General features: G+C 38.4%; 1 protein-coding gene across 1 annotated transcript in view; it reads left to right on the top strand.

Moving 5' to 3' along the window:
* LOC137433049 (AP2-associated protein kinase 1) overlaps positions 1-21,375 on the top strand; it is a 188,373-nt gene that overhangs the window by 125,057 nt on the left and 41,941 nt on the right. The window contains 2 exon segments of the mRNA XM_068125469.2: positions 8,782-8,972; positions 11,393-11,517. Coding sequence (XP_067981570.2) covers positions 8,782-8,972; positions 11,393-11,517 — 316 coding nt within the window.

Raw genomic sequence — 21,375 nt, 5'->3', positions numbered from 1 at the left:
CACTCTTCCTTCCTGATGGCACGAATCTTCTGGGTGATGGCCACTTTCAGTTCAGAAATGGATTGAGGACGATTCTCATACATGTGGTCCTTCAAGAACTCCCAGAGATAAAATTTAAAAAATCTGGGGGGTTCAGATCGGGTGAATGCGGAGACCACTCGGGTTTGCGGCGCCTGCTGATCAGCCGATCAGGGAATCGGTGGTCCAGCCACTCCATCGTGATGTTGGCTGTATGTGGAGTTGCCCCATCTTGTTGGAACCATTGCACATCTCGATTCACGCCACGACGTCTCCCAAGTCCCCTCCAGAATTTGTTGAGCACCACAATGTAACGCTCCTTTGTGACAGTGACTGCCTCCTCGTCTGCGTCTTCAAACCAAAACGGTCCGATTATGCCATGTTTTGAGATGGCCACCCAGGCCGTGCATTTCACAGAGTGCAAGGGCCTCTGAAGCACCTCGTCTGGGGCTTGTGTGCCCCAGAACACATTGTTCTTGCTATTGACATGCCCACAGAGCAAGAAGTGTACTTTGTCGCTGAACCAAACATCATCAAGAAAGTCAGGAGCCTCTTCGATCTTGTTCTTGAACCACCGGCACATCACAACACGTTTTGCCATGTCAGCTGGTGTGAGATTATGCTTGATCTGGATCTTGTATGGGTACAGCTGAAGATCCTTGATCAAGATTCTTTGCACTGACGCACGTGAAAGACCCAGCTCTTGGCTACGTCTTCGGATGGACTTTTTCCGGCCCCTTCCGACAGAATGTCTCACCGCATTCACATTGTCAGGAGATCTTGCAGTCAGCTTCCTGCCAGAACTGGGTGTTTCTGCCTTCTTTTTGAGGTTGTTTACTGATCCAGTGGCTTGAAATTTGTGTGCCCAACGATAAATTTGGTTTTTCTGGGGATAGTTGTTGAAGTTGAACTTCCTGCGAAATTTTGCTTGCACCGTTTTGAATGATTTCGTCTCCAAATAAGTAGTGACGCAAAATATTTTTCCTCCTTTGTCCAAGGCATTTTGATTGATAATTATTAGTTGTTATGGTCCCCTCTCTTCAAATCTGAAAAAAAAAAAGAACAAGAACATTAATATTGGCAGAATTATTAGCAGTGACATGGGTTCCATGTATTTTGAGACACCCTGTATTTGACCAGCTTGCGATTTTTATGCCTCCGCCGATGAAGTTGCCGGACGCATTATGTTTTGAGGTTGACCGTCCGTCTGTGATAGGTTGTTTGTTACCGCGATAACTTGAGAACAGCTGAAGGGATCTTAGCCAAACTTGGTGCAGGTATGGATAATGAGGAAAAGATTAACTGATTCGATTTTGGGGTCATGAGGCCAAAGGTCAGAGGTCATGCTTGGAAAAACACTGTTACCACGATAACTTGTGAACCAGTGATGGGATTCTGACCAAAGTTGGTACAATTATGTATCATGATGCAAAGATGACCTGATTAGATTTTGGGGTCAATAGGTCAAAGGTCAAATTTTAGACATCCCGTCAGGTAAAAATTCTGTTTCCGAGCTAACTTGTGAACTAGTTATGAGATTTTCACCAAACTTGGTATAATTTTATATTATGATGTAAAGATAAACTGATTTGATTTAGGGGTCAAGAGGGCAAAGGTCAGAGGTCATATCAGATAGAAATGTCATAACTTGTGAACAGCTGAAGGGATTTAAATTAAAACTTGGTACTGGTATGTATAATGATGTAAACATGAACTGATTAAATTTTGGGGATTAAGAGGTCAAAGGTCGGAGGTCATCTTAGGTAAAAATGTGATAACTTGAGAACAGCTGAATGGATTAAAATCGAATTTGGTACAAGTATTATAATGATGTAATAATGTGGGCGGAGGCATAACGGTCGGCGTCATGATGTCGAAGAGTGTCGTCATAGTTATTTTCTTTTTTCAAGGTCTGAAGAGAGGGAAGAGGCTGCAGACTGCCTGGCTGAAGGATGGGTGATGTCACCGCACATAGTGGTGTCATCAGCAAATAGATAGAGGATTTTCCAGAGAGTCGGAGAGATAAATTGATGAAGATCAGGAAAAGAATGTACTGGGCCCAGAAACTGCCTTGGGGCACTCCAGCCTTGACAGGGAGAGGAGATGAAAGGATTCTGTTGAGTGCCACACATTGGCTATGGCTATGAGTAGAGGAAGTCGGTAAGCCATGTGTTTTTTTTTGTTTTTTTTAATTTTTTTTTGGGATACTGAATCGAGGCTCGTGAAAGAGCTAACATTTACTTCACAAACAAATCAACCTGACAAACAAAATATATAAAAAGAGAGCGGAAAACAAAATGGGGAGAGAAGGGGAAGCACACAAACACAACATTTGAGAGCAGGGAGATGTGTGGAAGGGGGAGGGCTTGGGGGGAGGAGGCGTGGGAAGGGGGGGGGGGGAGGGAGAAGTATAAAACACAAGGACACCAAGGACTTCCAGGACAGAAGTTGGTATTTCAAAAAAGTGGAATTGGGGTGAAATTAGCGGGGGTAGAAAAGATCAAGGTTTTGGATGGGGGAAGATAAGAGATGGTGGTGAACAGCTGCTGTTTTAAAGACCTGGAGGGTGGAGTGGGATTGAAGAGAGTGAGGGAGTTTGTTCCAGAGGTGGGAGAAAAGAGGAATGAAGGAGTGAAGGTGAGCAGAGAGTCTTGATTTTGGCAGTTTGACCATAAGAGGGTTGCAGGCAGATCTTGTGCGACCTGTAGGAATATTTGCGGGACAAAGCCCAGAGAGAGCTGGGGGGGCAAGGCCAGAGAGGAGTCGGTAGAAGACGGAAAGATCACCAACCTGCCTGCGGTGAGTGAGTGAGAGGCCCTTGGAGTTAGCTTCATCGCGGGAGATTGCAATGATTCTGAATGCTTTGGTTTCAACAGCGTGAAGACGAGCTAGGTGTGAGGCAGGAGCACCAGCCCAGAGGGGAGAGCAGTATTCCATTGAGCTGTGGATGAAAGCCTTGTATGTGGTGAGGAGCTCAGGTGTGCCAAGGAAGGACTTCGCACGATGGAGGATGCCCAGTCGGTGACTGGCTTTGGAGGCCAGATTTGAAATGTGGTTTTCCCAGGAAAGATCATGGCAGATAGTGAGACCCAAAAGCTTGAGTGACAGAACTTCTTGGAGAGGATTATTCAGAAAGTGGATGGGAGGGTTGTCCAGTCGGTCTTTTCGGAGAGACATCGTAAGAGTGTGAGATTTGTCAGGATTGAAAGACATGTTCCACTTGTTTGCCCAGTCTGTGATTTTGTCCAGGTCTGCAGAGAGTGAGGAGGCTGCAGACTGCCGATCTGAGGGATGAAGAATGAAGCGAAAGAGAGTGGGTATCATAAAAGAGATACAGAGGATTTTCAAGAGAGTCAGAGAGATCATTGATGAAGACCAGAAAAAGCACAGGGCCCAGAACACTGCCTTGTGGAACTCCAGCCTGAACAGGAAGAGGAGATGAGAGAAACCCATTCAAGGCCACACGTTGACTACGACAAGAGAGTAAGTCCGCCAGCCATGCCTGGAGATTTCCATGGATACCAAAAGAGGAGAGTTTGGTGAGCAGAGCGGGGTGCCAGACCGTATCGAAGGCACATGATATGTCAAGGGAGACTGCTCTAATTTCCTGTTTGGCATTGAGGACCTCTATCCATTGTTGAGAAAGCAGAAGCAGCATGTCCAGAGTAGAGTGTCCAGGTCTGAAACCAAATTGATGATCAGAGATCAAGCCATTGGAGAAGAGGAAAGATTTCATATCTGAAGCAATGATGGATTCCATGACTTTGCTGATAAATTGGGAGAAGGCTGATTGGTCTGTAGTTGCTGGGATCTGTTTTTGCACCTTTTTTGTGCAAAGCGGTGATGTTGGCAGATTTCCAAGCAGATGAAAGATGACCTTGAGCAAAAGAGGGTGAAGAGAACAGAGAGAGGGAGTGAAAGAGCGGAAGAACAGGATTTTTGGACCCGTGGGCTGATGCCATCAGGTCCAGTTGCAGAATCCGAGTCGAGGGTTGACAGAAACTTTTCCACCTTGTCAGGAGGAAAGGACACAGAGTCCAGGAGCAGCTGGGTATGACTGGGTACGGTGGGTACAGAGAGGGATGGGTTTGGGACACAAGATTTAGAGGCAAACACAGAGTTGAGGCATTCAGCTTTTTCACGTGCGGAGTCAGCCGTGTGGCCATTTGAGGTGAGGGAGGGGATGGAGGGGGAACAAACACCAGAAACAGATTTGATCAGACGCCACCAGGATTTGGAAGAGGGAGACAGATAAGAGAGTTCGGTCCTGAGAACGGAGAGATATTGTTTCCTGGCTCTCCTGAGGGTGGACACACACTTGTTTCGGGCTTTGTAAAAGGAAATGAGATTTCCTTCCGTTGGATTTGCTTTCCAGGAGACGAAAGCAAGTTGTTTCTGGGCAATAGCCTCACCACAAGATTCCGTGTACCATGGACGGGAGGATGGGTATGACAACAGAAGACGAGATGGGATAAATCTGTGCATGAGAGAGAGCAGTTTGCTTTGGAAGAATTCCCAGGAAGAATTTATGTCAGAGGCAGTAGAGATGGGAGACCAGTCCAGATGATTGATGGCTGCTTGAAGACCATGCCAGTTGGCCTGAGTGAAATGCCAGACTCGTCGACGCTGAGGAGGCTATCTGAGAATGGTCAGAGAGATGTACACTTTAACAAGCACATGATCAGAAGAGCCGATTGGAGCAGAAGAAGAGCAGCAGACATTTTCAGGGAAGTTAGTCATAACCAAGTTAACCATTGGACCAAGTTAGAGGTCTAATGGCTAACTTGGTTATGTTAGCCATTAGACCAAAGAGCCATTAGACCATTAGATCTAACTCTAACTTGGTTAGTCATAACCAAGTTAGAGTTAGCCATTGGCAAAGAGTTATGAGAGCAAGGCAGGATGACAAACTCTCTCAAAAACATGAGATATGTCTTGGGAGACAGCGCTGATCTCATGTTTGACATTGAGGCCCTTCATCCATTGTTGGGTGAGTATAAGCAGCATGTCCAAGATGGAGTGACCTGGTCTGAAACAAAATTGGTGATCTGAGATGAGGTTGTTGGAGAAAAGTAATGTTTTCATATGAACTGCAATGATAGATTCTATGGCCTTGCTGATTATTGGAAGTAAGCTGATAGGTCTGTAGTTAAGGGGATCAGCTTTTATTTTTTTTTGGCGTTTTTGTAAGGAAATCAGAAATTGTATCAAGCAATTTTCCAGAAATGCCATATGATTATAGCTTGTGGAGGAGCGCCTTGTGCCACACTTTTTCAAAAGCCTTTGAGACATTGAGAGCAACAACTCTGGCTTCACCACTGTGATCTAAAACCCTATTCACATGTTCAGTGGCTATGGATAGACCACCACCGGGATAGTCACCCGTAGACCCTGAATGTCAGAAGCCATACTGGGCATCAATAAGGAGGTTGTGGGTTTCCAGATGACTCCTGAGTTGCATTTTGATAAGGGATTCAAACACTTTGCTCATAATCCGTAGAAGGCTAATGGGCCGATAGTTGGAAGGATTTGTTTTCTCACCGGAGCCTTTCAAGGCATGGACTACAGAAGCCTGCTTCAAGCAAGGTGGAAACCAACTTTGACAGACACCAGCTATACAATTTTGAGAAAACAGAAAATAGATCTGGGAACACATCTTCGAAGCAATTGCATTGGTTCAATCTGGTCCAGCAGCTTTTCAGATGTCAAGCTCTGGAATAATCTAAGCAACGTTCTTGGTTCGATAATAATCGTGGAAACACGGGGAAGATAAGCAGGCAATGGGTGCCTGTGATCTTCAAGTGTAGTTTGCAGCAAAACGCTCTATGGAGAGTTTGACTTTATCCAGAGGAGAAGTGAGCACCTCAGCACCATTGAAGATGACAGGAATTGATGATCAATTACGGTTGAGAATGCTGTTAGCAATTCTCCAAGAATCTCTGGAATTCAGCCATTGCTTTGAGCTAGAATCACAAACCGATTATGTGTACTGTCACTTAGCATTCTCGAATACTCGTTTACAGCGGTTGCTTGCAAGGTGAAACAAGTGACGTGCCTCACTCGAGCCAACACGATGATACTGATTGAAACAGTGATTGTGATGAGTGCCAGCAGCAATACAAGCAAGGGTGAACCATGGCTATAAGTGGGATTTAAGTTGGTAGGAACAAAAAGGGATAAAGAGGTCCATACCAACATGGATCCACTCATTAACTTCCTTAGCAGCTTAAAGTGGGTTGTGACGAAGGATTGAGTTTCAGTGAGCTTAAGGAATAAAATAATGCGAGCCAACCCAAGTCAGCCTTGCTATATTGGAATACAGTTTGATAAGCAGGATAAACAACAGTCGGTGAGGAGTAAGACACCTGAACTTTAATGTTGGCATGATCAGAGGTTCCTCGAGTAAGTTGGAGTGGGGAGGAGAAGAGAATGTTTGCACTTCAATCTCCAGACTTTGAGCACAAAAATAGATCAAGAAGATGCCTGTTATTATTAACTCGATTAGGAATTTGAGTAGTTGCGGAAATTATCTAAGTAAGGTCATGTTATATGGCAAAGTTAAGTGCACTGACACCAGGAGCATCTGTGCTGTGATAGTGGATTAGCTATTCTTTGTGATGAACATTCAAAGACCATGATATCAGCAGTTAGATGTCGAGAAAGCATCGTATCAATAGTGTCAGTGATAGCATCAAAAATAGCACAATTGAGCGATGATGGAGATTGATACAAAAAATATAGATGGACAATGGAATGCAAAAGTGCAAGGCGAAAGCACATAAACTCTTTTGTCGTATCCTCAAGAGAGGCCTTTGCATGAATATGTAAACCATGAGGTGGAAAATCAAGTCTATGGAGGATATAGCCAGGCACCACAAAATATATTCAGATAACATGTCACTGGTGACTTGGTTCACAAAGAGCACTCACATCGAGAGTTCAATTGCAAGAAGGATTGTATGACAGAGAAATTTCCACCACAGCTGCCCTGACATTTTACACCCGCTGATAGATCAGCCTCTCAATGCATTACCAAGTTCAGGATCCTGTCCTATCGGAAGGCCATGACCTGCAACATGTTTTTAACCCGTACCTTCAGAGTGTTTAGGCTCATGTTGCCAAAGCGTAGGGCTAAATGTGCATGAATATAATAACTGAGGTTCCAAATTGAACAACCACAATTTGAGTGCAAAGGACCATCGACTGGTGAAGATTTACGTTCCAACAGGACAATGACCCCAATCATACAGCCTGGAATGGCTTCAGAACAAGAATGTGAAAGTCCTTGAGTGGCCCAGACAAAGCCCAGACTTGAATCCCATTGCGAATATGTGGAAAGACTTGAAGATTGCTGTTCACCGACGCTCCCCATCCAACTTCATAGAGCTTGAGCAAATCTGCAAGGAAGAATGTGAGAAACTCCCCAAATCCAGATGTGCGAAGTTGATCGAGACATACCTAAGATGCACTCGAAGCTGTAAAGGCACTTCTACGAAGTATTGACTCAGGGGGCTAAATACTTGTGTAAATTCGATATATTTGTATTTCTTTTTCTTTTTTTTCTTTTTTTGTAAAAATGTCTAAAAATACATTTCCACTTTGACCTTATGGGGTATTATATGTGGATCAGTAACAAATAAATCTCAATTTAATGTATTTTAAATTAAGGCTGGAACACAACAAAAATGTGATAAAGGTGAAATACTTTGTGAAGACACTGTATTTGGCAAAGATCTAGTGGCAAATAATTTGAGATCAAACTATCAAGTAAAGGTAATTACCTGTGTCTAAAATAATTTGGCCATTCTTGGATCAGTGTATGTTCTCATTTCTCTTATCAGTATCCTGTTAGCATGTAATTGCATCATGCTAACTTTCATCACGAGCACTTCAATGGGCGTTATTCAGGAACTAGTGGATTGTTCATTTGCCTCAATTAAGCAACCAGTGGATTGCTCAGTTCCCTCTATTCAGCAATAAACACAAGGTTCATTTGCCTCTATTCAGCAACAGGCTGATCATTCATTGGCTTCAATTCGGTAACAAGTAGATCATTCGTTTGCTTTGATGTGGCACCAAGCACACCGTTCATTTGCCTCAATGGAGATACAAGTGGATTGTTCATTGGCCTCAATAGGGCAACAAGAGGATTGTTTATTGGCCCCAATTAGGCAACAAGAAGATTGCTCATTTGCCTCAATTAGGCAACATGAGGATTGTTGGCCTCAATTCGGCAACAAGCGGATTGTTCATTGGCCTGTACTTCACAACAAGTGGATAGTTCATGGCCTTGATTTGGTTGTAACTGGATCATTCAATGTGGTGATTGAATATGATCGCTCCTCAGAAGTCATTATCACATGACGAGCATATCAAAATGAAAGCTTTAGCTCGTGAGTGTTACTCCATGTGGTAGATTTCAGCCCGACCATGTTTCAGCAGGAGCTTTTATGTACGACTAATGAGGTTACATACAACTGGTACTGTTTAAGGATGTGCCCAACTGGCAGTGTTGGAAATTGAAGTAGTCAAGGAAGAAAACCCAAACTCTTCAAAAGTGCCGTTAATGTAAAGTACCTTACAGTAATTTATTTACATGATAGACGAGGACTCGGTGGAGCTGAAAGTACAGGTATTAACACTTATTGAAAACACCCTGATACACATTAGTGGAATGTTGTCTTTAAATCTATGTTCCTGAATTGTCAGGGATGTTTTGAACAATTATTTAATTATTAACCTCCTCGTTGTTCTTGAGTGCAGCAGCCAACTCAAGCACCACCAGCCCCAACAGTCACCGTAACACCTCTGACTTCACCAACGAAACAGCGCCCGCAAGGGCACAGGCGCATCTTGAGTGACGTGACGCACAGCTCGGTGTTTGGTGTTTCGGCGAGTCGCTCTACACAGCAAATGGCTGCAGCAGCGGCCTATGCATCACTCAACAAATCCAAGTGTGTCATGTGCTGAGTTTTCTTTCTTGCTTTAGTTGTTGTTGTTTTTTCCCAAGCTTGTTGGAGAGGGGCTTCTGCACTGTTTTTGGGTTGTACTGTGAAAGGGTACTTTTGCCATAAGCACTCGTGTCTACTGTTGAAATGCAAGTCAACTCGTTTGACTTCTAGAATCATTTGAAACGGGTGAGAATCCCACCTGCTGTATTTGCAGAAAGTGCAGTGAACACCTTGTTTGATTCGGTCTTTTTTTCTCTTCCTGTTTCAACATAATTGCTTCTTTGAAATGCTGTCTTTTGTGATTTAAACTCTATCATATGCCTTCATTTAATACTTATCTCAAAAAAGATTCTGGTATACAATTCTTTAGTTGAACATGTAATAGTGAGAAATCCGCACAGAAGATGGTTTCAAAAAGCCGTTTTGAAAGCATGTTGAAAATTGCAACTTTGAGGATGGTCATTGGAGTTACGTACATTGTCAAGTCAAGCATATTAGTGTCCAAAACATGGCTAAACCACTGACACGAGCGGAATATGACTGATTATGAAGAGGAACTTGAAGATCGATTTGCAATTGCAGCAATTCGCCGATTATAACACTGTGTATTGTGTATGGTTTCTCACATATACAGTGCATTCAGAAAGTATTCAGACCCCTTCACTTTTTTCACATTTTGTTATGTTGCAGCCTCATGCTGAAATCGTTTAAATTCATTTTTTCCCTCATCAATCTACACTCAATACCCCATAATGGCAAAGAGAAAACAGGATTTTAGAAAGTTTTGCAAATTTATTAAAAAGAAAAAACTGAAATATCACATTGACATAAGTATTCAGACCCTTTGCTATGACACTTGAAATTTAGCTCAGGTGCTTCCCATTTCTCTTGATCATCTTTGAGATGTTTCTACACCTTGATTGGAGTCCACCTATGGTAAATTCAATTGATTGGACATGATTTGGAAAGGCACACACCTGTCTATATAAGGTCTCACGGCTGACAATGCATATCAGAGCAAAAACCAAGCCATGAGGTCGAAGGAACTGCCTGCAGAGCTCAGAGACAGGATTGTGTCGAGGCACAGATCTGGGGAAGCCTACAAAAAAAAATTCTGCTGCATTGAAGGTTCCCAAGAGCACAGTGGCCTCCATAATTCTTAAATGGAAGAAGTTTGGAACAACCAGGACTCTTCCGAGAGCTGGCCGCCCGGCCAAACTGAGCAATCGGGGGAGAAGGGCCTTGGTAAGAGAGATGACCAAGAACCCGATGGTCACTCTGGCTGAGCTCCAGAGATCCTGTGTGGAGATGGGAGAAACTTCCAGAAGGACAACCATCACTGCAACACTCCACCGATCTGGGCTTTATGGCAGAGTGGCCAGACGGAAGCCTCTCCTCAGTAAAAGACACATGAAAGCCCGCTTGAGTTTGCAAAAAAGCACCTAAAAGACTCAGACTGTGAGAAGCATGATTCTGTGGTCTGATGAAACCAAGATTGAACTGTTTGGCCTCAATTCTAAGCGTCATGTCTGGAGGAAACCAGGCACCGCTCATCACCTGCCCAATACCATCCCAACGGTGAAGCATGGTGGTGGCAGCATCATGCTGTGGGGGTGTTTTTCAGCAGTAGGGACTGGGGGACTGGTCAGGGTTGTGGGAACAATGAACGGAGCAAAGTACAGAGATATGCTCAATGAAAACCTGAAGCAGAGCGCTCAGGACCTCAGACTGGGCCGAAGGTTCACCTTCCAACAGGACAATGACCCTAAGCAAACAGCCAAGAACGCAGGAGTGGCTTAGGGACAACTCTGAAGGTCCTTGAGTGACCCAGCCAGAGCCCTGACTTGAACCCAATTGAACATCTCTGAAGAGACCTGAAAATGGCTGTCCACTGACGGTTCCCATCCAACCTGACCGCTTGAGAGGATCTGCAGAGAAGAATGGCAGAAAATCCCCAAATCCAGGTGTGCAAAGCTTGTCGCGTCATACCCAAGAAGATTCGAGGCTGTAATCGCTGCCAAAGGTGCTTCAACTAAGTACTGAGTTAAGGGTCTGAATACTTATGTCAATGTGATATTTCAGTTTTTTATTTTTAATACATTTGTAAAACTTTGTAAAATCCTGTTTTCTCTTTGTCATTATGGGGTATTGAGTGTGGATTGGTGAGGGAAAAAATGAATTTAAACGATTTCAGCATAAGGCTGCAATATAAAAAATGTGAAAAAAGTGAAGGGGTCTGAATACTTTCTGAATGCACTGTATGTACACAGTGTTGTGATTGATGGGGGATGTCTTGCCAGGGAAAAATTTTGTCAAAAAAAAAATCAAACTGACACAAATAGATTCATCGTAAATTGGTGACTTACTGTAATAATTTGTAAAAAGAAAAAAAAAAGTCGTTTGTAAAACTTTTGTGTGCCCAGGTCAGCAAGCACAACACCATCGGGCTCTCCACACTCCTCCCAGCATGACATCCGTCTCACGGGCCTACCTCCGCCGGACCTCTCCACATGGAACCCTTTCGGAGATGACTTTTCCCCTCCATCAGGTGAGGTTCAAAACACCAATTCTATGCAATAGTGAGTGTTTGGAGCACGTTTAACGTGCTCAATTTGAATGCATTATGCAGTTTTGCAATGCTTGTTCAAGGAGCTGGTTATCATGCATGGAATACATTGATTTATTGTCTGTCTTCTACATTAATACACAACTTTATTTTGCAAGTACAGCATATTATTGGTTTTATTTTCACCATGCTTGATATTTCTTTCTTTTGCTCATTGTGGGGTTTTCTTTTTACTCTTGTGGGAGCATGCTTTCACTGGCAAACATTAGATTTTTTTTGAAATTGACACGTGGGGAAATTACATGCCCAGACCAGGAATCGAACCCCAGGTACCAGTGCTCTGCCATCTGAGCTATCTGAGCAACCCTGACCGAGCATGAAATTTTCCTACACATACGATTGCCACTGTCTTTCCGTCAATGCTTCCGGGACACCATTGGAACGGCATGCCTCGCTGCCCACCATAGGAACGGCCTGCTCACGAGAGGGTCTTCCTCCAATGGGGGTGGGAGGGGACAAATCCTTGTCCGCTATTACAAACACCACTGAGGGCAGGTCAGGGTAGAGACAGGTCGTGTGTTTGTGTGTTTGTGTTTATAAAATAAAACAAAACTTTAATTTTCCTGATTTATTTTATATACTTAAAGGTAACTGTGATGCTTGATTGACTTTCACAGAAATTTGAATTATTATCAACCAAAATTGCAAACTTCTCACAAATGTTCGATGAGGGATAGCAACACAAAAGTTAAAAATAACCCAAATCTTTGCAAAAAAAAAAAAAAAAAAAACTTTCACAAAAGTGAAAATAACCCAAAGTGCTGTTAGTAGGTGATAAATGTTGCTTCTGGGACACCTCCGTTTAACATGGGAAATCCCTATCTAATGTCATTTACCCCCCTGTTTTAAAAAAAATCATAAACACCTCTATTTCTCCCTCTATGAACCTATAATCCTTCTCGCCTTATGAACCTATAATCCTTCTCGCCTTATGAACCTATAATCCTTCTCGCCTTATGAACCTATAATCCTTCTCGCCTTATGAACCTATAATCCTTCTCACCTTATGAACCTATAATCCTTCTCGCCTTATGAACCTATGATTTTCTTCCTTTATGAACCTATAATCCTTCTAGCCTTATGAACCTATGATCATTCTCACTTCCATGTAATTTTTACCCTATTCCCCCCACTAGCCCCTTAATGTAGTTCCTTAGACCACTCTGCTAATGAGCCTATAAATATATTATCTCTTTCTAACTTTTTTAAGAGTTCCATTCTCCTATAGAACTCATCCCCATCAAGTATATTTATAAAGTATACAGGTTCCTTAACCTTTTGTTGTGAAAGTATAAAGTGGTATGTTTCACGGAGGGTTCTTGTTTGACCTCCTCCTCTCCCACATACCATTTTAAAATTATAATATTTATTATCCGATTGATAACCATTAAAGTTCTCACTCCACTCTAATATATTTTTCTTCCCACCCTCCATTACCCCACTTAACAAATGAATACGTTTATCCGTCTTGAGAACCTTCTGACCAGTGATTCTCTCAACCTCTTGAATCTGATATTTTTCACATTCGTTATGTTTTCCATTTATATACCAAGGTTGATTACACCTCCACTCTTTAGTCTGGTTGATACTTGGTTCTATCATTTATATAATAGTAAAAAAGGTGGCGGTAGCCCGTTAAAATCCCTAACCCCCCTTTTTAACTTATCACTTATATATATATATATCTTATATACTTATATAACCATAAGGGAGACGATCAATTCCATTTTCTAAAATAAACCTCTTATCATCAAAAGCCCCCAATGCTTTCTTATTCACCTCTTCTGAATATAATTGATGTTTATAACTTCTTATTCCATTAATCTTTCTAAACTCTTCTTTCTTTGTTGTTAAACAGTTATAATAATCCTTAAAGTTTATTGTTTCTTTAATGACATTTTTCTTTATACCTTTTAACTTCTTATCAGTCTTTTCAACGTTATTCACAATGTATTTATAAGCATAAGCCTTCGACCTCAATCCCACAAATTCACTCATAACATTTCCTCCCAATTCATCCTTGAACTTTCCAATCACCTTTTTATTTTTAGAAGAGAACAACTCACTCTCTGGACTGTAATTACTTGTATCATAGATATTAATGTCCTTTTTCATATCTGAATAAACATCATCAGTATTAATTTTCAAAATAAAACTATCAGTATCCATATACAACAATGACACATTATCCTTATACTTTGATTTTAGATTAATATAAAAGTAATCATACATTAATGACTTTGACAAGTCAAGAATTGATGTTCCAATGTAAATAGGTTTGTCCATTTCAATACTCTCTTTAACCAAATGGATCGCACAAAAGTTCTCAGTAAAGACCTCAGCTCTAGTAAAACTCGGTCTATTAATTAATTTTGATGCTTGTTCCCAAGATGTTGCTAGTCTGATATTTTGTCTTTTCCTCACATTCTCCATGGTCTTACCAAAGACCGCATTATTCATTAATTTATAAAAGTCTTTCTCAAAATCTGTTTTTGACTCTGTTCTTCTTTGTGTATTAAAATCAATGTACCCCTTTAACCAATGACTTTGATTGAACTTTAGAACCCTGTGGATCTTCTCTACTCTTAGACCTTTTGATAAATATTGTCGCAAATTTCTTTGGTGTAGTACATAATTTTTCTTGTTATATAATGTAGTAAGTAATTTTTCTGTTGATTCACCTATATCAAACGATCGTTGATAATCACTCAACCATTCTTTCTTTGGACTTTCTTTCTCACAAGCAAATGGAAGATCTTTATGTTTGATATGAAGTTCTTCAGGATATTTTAAATCAACCTCAAAATAATAACCAACCTTTGAATCATCCAATTGTTTTTGTGTAGAGATACATACATCTTGTAAAACCTTTGTGTAGTCTTTTTCCTTTACCCATCTTAGTTTCCCATAAGGAAGAGCTTGAGACATTGCCCAGCCATACAAGTTGTTTGCGTCATAGTACATCAAGTAAGAACTCTCTTTCGTTGAATCATAATTTGGAAGATATTTGTTATTTGCTTTTGAGTAGCTGCTCGAGCATACTTGTGAAATTCCACCTCTTTTTGCCTTTTCAATCATCAAAAGCATATCGACATCGGTTATCAAATCCAAATCTTGTTTTGTCATTTTCAACATCGCGCTCCAAGCCAATCCAGGTGCTGTGTAGTAGTGAGCAGGATCCAATCCATATCCAGTGCGACAAACAGATCTAAAGGCTTCAAATACATCGGCCAATAAAAGCACATCAGTTTTGAGATACAAATCGTGATACTCACCAAGATTCTTGATGTTATATTTTTCCCAAACATTTTGTGCGTGTACATAATCTTTATCAGATATATGACTGTTGTTTAATTTGTTATCGAAATTTTCTTTTAAAGGAAGTTGTGTTTCATTGAATCTCTCAAATGAGTCCATATAGTCATAGGGGTAAATTCCCTTTTGTGTTAGAAAATCTTTATCTGAAAAATACTCTGAAAGACATGGAAACTCTTTTAGATTTTGAACCAAGTTAGCCAATGGACTTGCCATGAATTTAAATGTATCAAGAAATCTGATATGAGTAATAGGAGATGTGTGAATTGTTTTTGTGAATGAAATGTATTTCTGATCTGTGTTAGGAATTGCTGAAATGTGTCCAGATGTCTTTGAAAGTTCATTAATAAATAGATGCGTATCATAATGAGCATTGTTATGAAGAAAGACAGGAATGAAAGAGGGGAGTTGATAATTAATATTACAACTTTGATGAGCTGGACCTCTATATTTACCAGTGAGATGACAATGATCTCTAACCTTTAGACCTTCACCAATTTTTTCCTCACAAATATGACAAACATTGTTTTTTCTAAATTCCCTTTTCTGTTCACTCGTCAAAGACATTGGTTTATTAGTTTCTCTCATTATCTTGGTTAATCGGACACAGTCTTTTTCTAGTCGTTTCACAAACTCCTCTGGGGTATTTGAGCCTCTATACTCCTCTAACTTGTTATATTTATCACCAACGGATGATTTGATATAATAACAAAAACCGCAAGGAGTATGTTTTTGATATTTATTTGTGTATGAATCTTTTGGATCTGGAGAAGCAGTATCTATTTTTTCTAGAATACTTTCAAAATCAGCATATATAACAAATGGATGTTTGATCTTTTTCTTTTCATCTTTGAATGTGATATTTGAGCCTTCTTTAGGCATATTGATTACCGTTGATTTATGTTCACCACAATAATTTGAATGTTTATCTAATCTTTCTTGTGTATGGAAGAAGTTAAGACAACGCAAACAAATATATATTTTATTTGTTCTTTTACATACTTGTGGTTTTATTAATTTAGCAATATCTTTAATGTATGTATAATGTGAATTTTTCTCTGAATTAAAATATAGAAGATTAATATGAGTTTGTTTACAATTGTCAGAAAGCTTTAAAACCTGAATGCTGTTTGTTTCTGTTAGACCATAAACATTAACTGATAAATTATTTATCTTTTCAAATTTAGGAATATCATTTAAAGCCATCGGAAACTTTAGATCTTTCGTATTTAATGTATTCTCATATTTTTTATAATGAGATACTCTTTCATCATGAAAATGTGGAGGATGTAAGTGTGCTAGAATAGACCAGAGAAAACATTTATTGTCTTTATTTTTGATATTGATAACTGCTTTTCTATTTTTGATAACACTGGGTAAATCAATGTAGGAAGAAGCTTTTAGAGGATCTGATTTAAGAATATGAATGTCTATGTAAATAATTTTTCCTATATTGAATCCACTTCCTACGATTGAATTATCCACATCTTGCTCTTGTTTAATAAGTTCATCATAGACTCCTGATGTTTTAAAATCTTGATATGAAGATATAAAGTGTGGCTCAGTTCTCATGTATGGTGTATCTATAACTCCTTCGTCCTTTGTCATTTCTAATTTTACTCCCATATAAAATTTAAGTGGTTTCATTTCTTTTAGTGTTTTTTCAATCAACGTTTGAACAACAGGTTTAACTCTTTCTACAGCATCAACTATAGACTCTGGTTCAGGAGGTTTGAAGTTAAAGACTCTTATTTTAATATGTTCTTTGAATGCGCCATCAGAGTTTTTAGTTGTGATAAAATTTGATAAATGTAGAATTGTTTTAAGATGTATTTCGAAGCCTTTCTTGAGGATATTTTTATTACATGCAGAACAGTGTTTTGTTTCCTTCTGAATAGGAGATAGTAGGTGAAGTAGATTAAATGTGTGTTTGTTAGTTTTAAGGTGTCTTTTGTATTGTTTATATTCTTGTTCACAAACATCGCAATACGTTGCTTTGATCATATTTATTTATATAGTAAAATTATACTTAAAACAAAGTGCCTTTTTTAGAGGCTTTTTAAAAGATGAAACTGTGCTTAAAGTAAACACCTTTGAGCTTTTCAACTCGTGTTATGTATATAACTTTACTTAAAGTAAAACACCTTTGAGTTTTTCAACTCGTTTTATGTATATAACTTTACTTAAAGTAAAATACCTTTGAGCTTTTCAACTCGTTTTATGTATATAACTTTACTTAAAGTAAAACACCTTTGAGCTTTTCAACTCGTTTTATGTATATAACTTTACTTAAAGTAAAACACCTTTGAGCTTTTCAACTCGTTTTATGTATATAACTTTACTTAAAGTAAAACACCTTTGAGCTTTTCAACTCGTTTTATGTATATAACTTTACTTAAAGTAAAACACCTTTGAGCTTTTCAACTCGTTTTATGCATATAACTTTACTTAAAGTAAAACACCTTTGAGCTTTTCAACTCGTTTTATGTATATAACTTTACTTAAAGTAAAACACCTTTTTTTTTTTTTTTTTTTTTTTTTTTTTTTTTTTTTTGTATACAAGATCGAGGCTCGTGAAAGAGCTAACAATAATCACAAAAAAGACAAACCAACTCCTCTCTGGGGGAGCAAGGCCAGAGAGGAGTCGGTAGAAGACAGAAAGACCACCAACCTGCCTGCGGTGAGTGAGTGAAAGGCCCTCGGAGTTGACTACATCGCAGGAGATTCCAATGATTCTGAAAGCTTTGGCCTCAACAGCGTGAAGCCGAGCAAGGTGTGAGGCAGGAGCACCAGCCCAGAGGGGGGAACAGTATTCCATTGAGCTGCGGATGAAAGCCTTGTATGTGGTGAGGAGCTCAGGTGTGCCAAGGAAGGACTTCGCACGACGGAGGATGCCCAGTCGGCGACTGGCTTTGGAGGCGAGCTTGGAAATGTGGTTTTCCCAAGAAAGATCATGGCAGATAGTGAGACCCAAAAGCTTGAGCGACAGAACTTCTTGGAGAGGATTGTTGAGAAAGTAGATGGGAGGGTTGTCCAGTCGGTCCTTTCGGAGAGACATCGTAAGAGTGTGAGATTTATCAGGATTGAAAGACATGTTCCATTTGTTTGCCCAGTCTGTGATTTTGTCCAGGTCTGCAGAGAGTGAGGAGGCTGCAGACTGCTGATCTGAGGGATGAGGAATGGAGCGACATAGAGTAGAGTCATCAGCAAAGAGATAGAGAGGATTTTCAAGAGAGTCAGAGAGATCATTGATGAAGACCAGAAATAGCACAGGGCCCAGAAAGCCAGAAAATAGCACCTTTGAGCTTTTCAACACGTTTTATGTATATAACTTTACTTAAAGTAAAGCGTCTATGTATTAGCCAGAAAGTTTAGATACTCTAGTTCATCAATTTCAATTTCACTATCTGAGTCATCAATAAAGCTACTCTCATAACTATCATTTGAACACAAACTATTAGTATCATAACTATCTTCAGATCCTAGACTCTCAGTATAATAACTCTCAGAGTATTGACTGTTAATATCACTCATTTACATACCATTAAACTTCCATCAATATCTATATATTTTCTTTCATTAGAACTAATAACCACAATATTTTTTACATTAAATGTTATTTTCAAATAATCTCTAATAATCAGAGTACGGAATGATAGTTCACCACTAATATTCATATTATTAATTTCACCCACATCTTTGGGTCTATTAAAGAATATACAAATGTTTCCTCTAGAATCGTTGATGGTTTTATCATTCATTTTCAAAGCTTCTTTATCAATGATCTTTTCAAGCTTTGAGTAAATTGTTAGTAGTAGTGGAGAAACTTTTGTCAAATTTACTTTAATAGAGTTATTAATTAACATAGCTTGTCCTGTAAATTTAATAAAAGGACACATGTTATTCTCCATTATGGGTTTAATCCAAAAATTTCCATATTTATCTTTGTTCAATTTAACATCTTTGACATATTTTTCTATATCTTCCACCGAAGTAGAGATTGATTGAAATTTGTCTTTTGTGTTTTGAAACATTGTATTTATTAGCTAATAAATTTGCGTTTAGTTTAAGTAAAGTTATATACATAAAACGAGTTGAAAAGCTCAAAGGTGTTTTACTTTAAGCACAGTTTCATCTTTAAAAAAGCCTCTAAAAAAGGCACTTTGTTTTAAGTATAATTTTACTATATAAATATGATAAATTCTGAAGGATATTTAGAATTTCCAGACTCTCCATATGATAAATTAGAGAATTGTCTGGCTTGTGGTAGAGTGGGGCTTAATACAGAATCAGAAGCATATAAACAATGTATTTTCTGTGATTATCTTCTAATTAATGATAATAAAAAATATAGAAAAATATATAACTCTTTTAAATTAGAACCAAAAATGAATTACTTTACAAGATTAATAAGAGAGATGAATGTTAAGTATTATGGGGATAATACACCATTTCTTACAAGGGAAGAGACTATTTGTATTGAGGAAATGTATAAGGGTTTAATGATATTTATTATTCAAAATAATTTTAATGGAAATGTTAATACAAGATACTATATAAACAAAATAATGGATTATTTTGAAATTAAACCTGAACTCAGGATAAAATATAGAGTTTCTCAAAAAACTCAAAAAAAGTTAGATGACTTGTTTTCCAAATATATAAATGAATGATTTTTTACCTGTTTGGGAAAATAAGATAAAATTTAATAACCATAAAAATCTTCCAAATTCATTGAGATGTCTAATAGTCGGTTCAAGCGGATGTGGAAAAACCTGTTTACTTTTAAAGATGCTCCTTAGTCCTAATTTTTTAGATTATGATAATTTAATAATTTTTACAAAGTCAAGTTTTCAACCTGAGTATCAACTACTCTCACAGGGTTTTAATGCGGGTCTTAAAAAGGAAGACATTATCGGTTTATTTAAACTTCAAAACAAACTAAATGATTATAATATTGATGATATAATACAATTATTTTGTGATACACAGAAATCAAAATCAAAACTAAAACCCATAACTTGTATTCTCAGTGATAATACGGATGATATACCTTCACCTCAAGATTTAGATAAATCAAAAAAGAACCTCGTTATCTTTGATGATTGTGTTAATGAGAGAAACCAAACAGTAATGGATAGCTACTATACAAGAGGGAGACATTCTTCTTGTAATTGTATTTATCTTAGTCAGTCATATTTTCAACTCCCTCGGCGCTCAATAAGAAACAATGCTAATACTTTTATTTTATTTAAGTTAAATTCAATAGATACAAATAATTTTTGGAGAGATAATTGTTCTACATTACGTAGTAAGAAGGAATTTGAAAATAATATGAAACACACGATCGGAAAATATAAATATATTGTTGTGAAACAAGATGAGATACTAAATGATATTTTTCAATAAATAAATACAGAAAATGAATACCGAAGAAAGAGTAAGAAAGTTTAAAGAACATCAAGAGTTGCTTTCAAAAGTTGTAAAGCAACAGGAAGACATAAAGAAGAAAAGGAGACAGAAACTAACTGGTGAAGAAGCCTTTGAAAGAAAACAAGAGAAATTTTTTAAACCACTTTTAAAAACTCAACAAACGATTTCACCTACAGTTCCCATGGTAGAATTTACTCCAAAAAAATTTCAAATGCTCAAAGATTTTAGTCAAATGACAGAGCAAGAACTTGGAGAATTAGAATATGATGATGAAGGATTATTTCGGCATCTTGAGAAGGTAAATAAACTTTCCAATTATATTGTAGAAGCTCTTCAAAACAATGAATATTTGAAGGGTTCAAAAACCAGAGCAGGTCTCATTCCAACAGAAGAACCAGCACAGTTCCATCTTGTGAAAGAAAAGTTATTGATATTTAATGATAAATTGGTGTTCTTAAGTTCTGACCAACCAAATGTTGAATTAACCCCAAGATTAATGTTTCTTCTAACAAAAGATGGACATTCTAATTCACCTTATTTTGATGAACCGCTTGAAATGGAAAGAGAGGAAGATAGAGAGTATATTGAGTTGCTAAACACACTTGATTATGGAGTTTCTGTTGCTGGTAAAAGTAAGAAGAATGAGAAGGAGAAACATATTATTGATGCTTTAAGTAAGCTTGGTTCGGGTGTTAGTTTTCTTCCAAATGACCCATCACAATTAGTTAATAGGTTATTATTGTTGTTAGGTAGTAAGAAGGCTGGAAACAACAATTGTTTTAATGAAGCATCCGCCATTTTAGATCAGTTGATGAATATGAAAATAATTAATAAATGTCAATACAAAGATATTTTATTAGATATTAAATAAGATGAGAAGCACAATTCTTAGTTTTAATTTCACAACGAGTGATTACACAGCTTCATTCCCTTACCCACTACAACTTGACCCCAAAAAAGAATATGAGGCTTCTTTGTTGTCAATGGAGACTTATAATACCTTGTTTAATATCACAGAGAAAAACAACAAGT

This window comes from Myxine glutinosa, chromosome 8 (genome assembly GCF_964187855.1).
Source record: "Myxine glutinosa chromosome 8, kmMyxGlut1.1, whole genome shotgun sequence".
NCBI classification, from domain to species: domain Eukaryota; kingdom Metazoa; phylum Chordata; class Myxini; order Myxiniformes; family Myxinidae; genus Myxine; species Myxine glutinosa.
The sequence above is the reverse complement of the archived record's forward strand: the minus strand, read 5'-3'. Positions and strand labels throughout refer to the sequence as shown.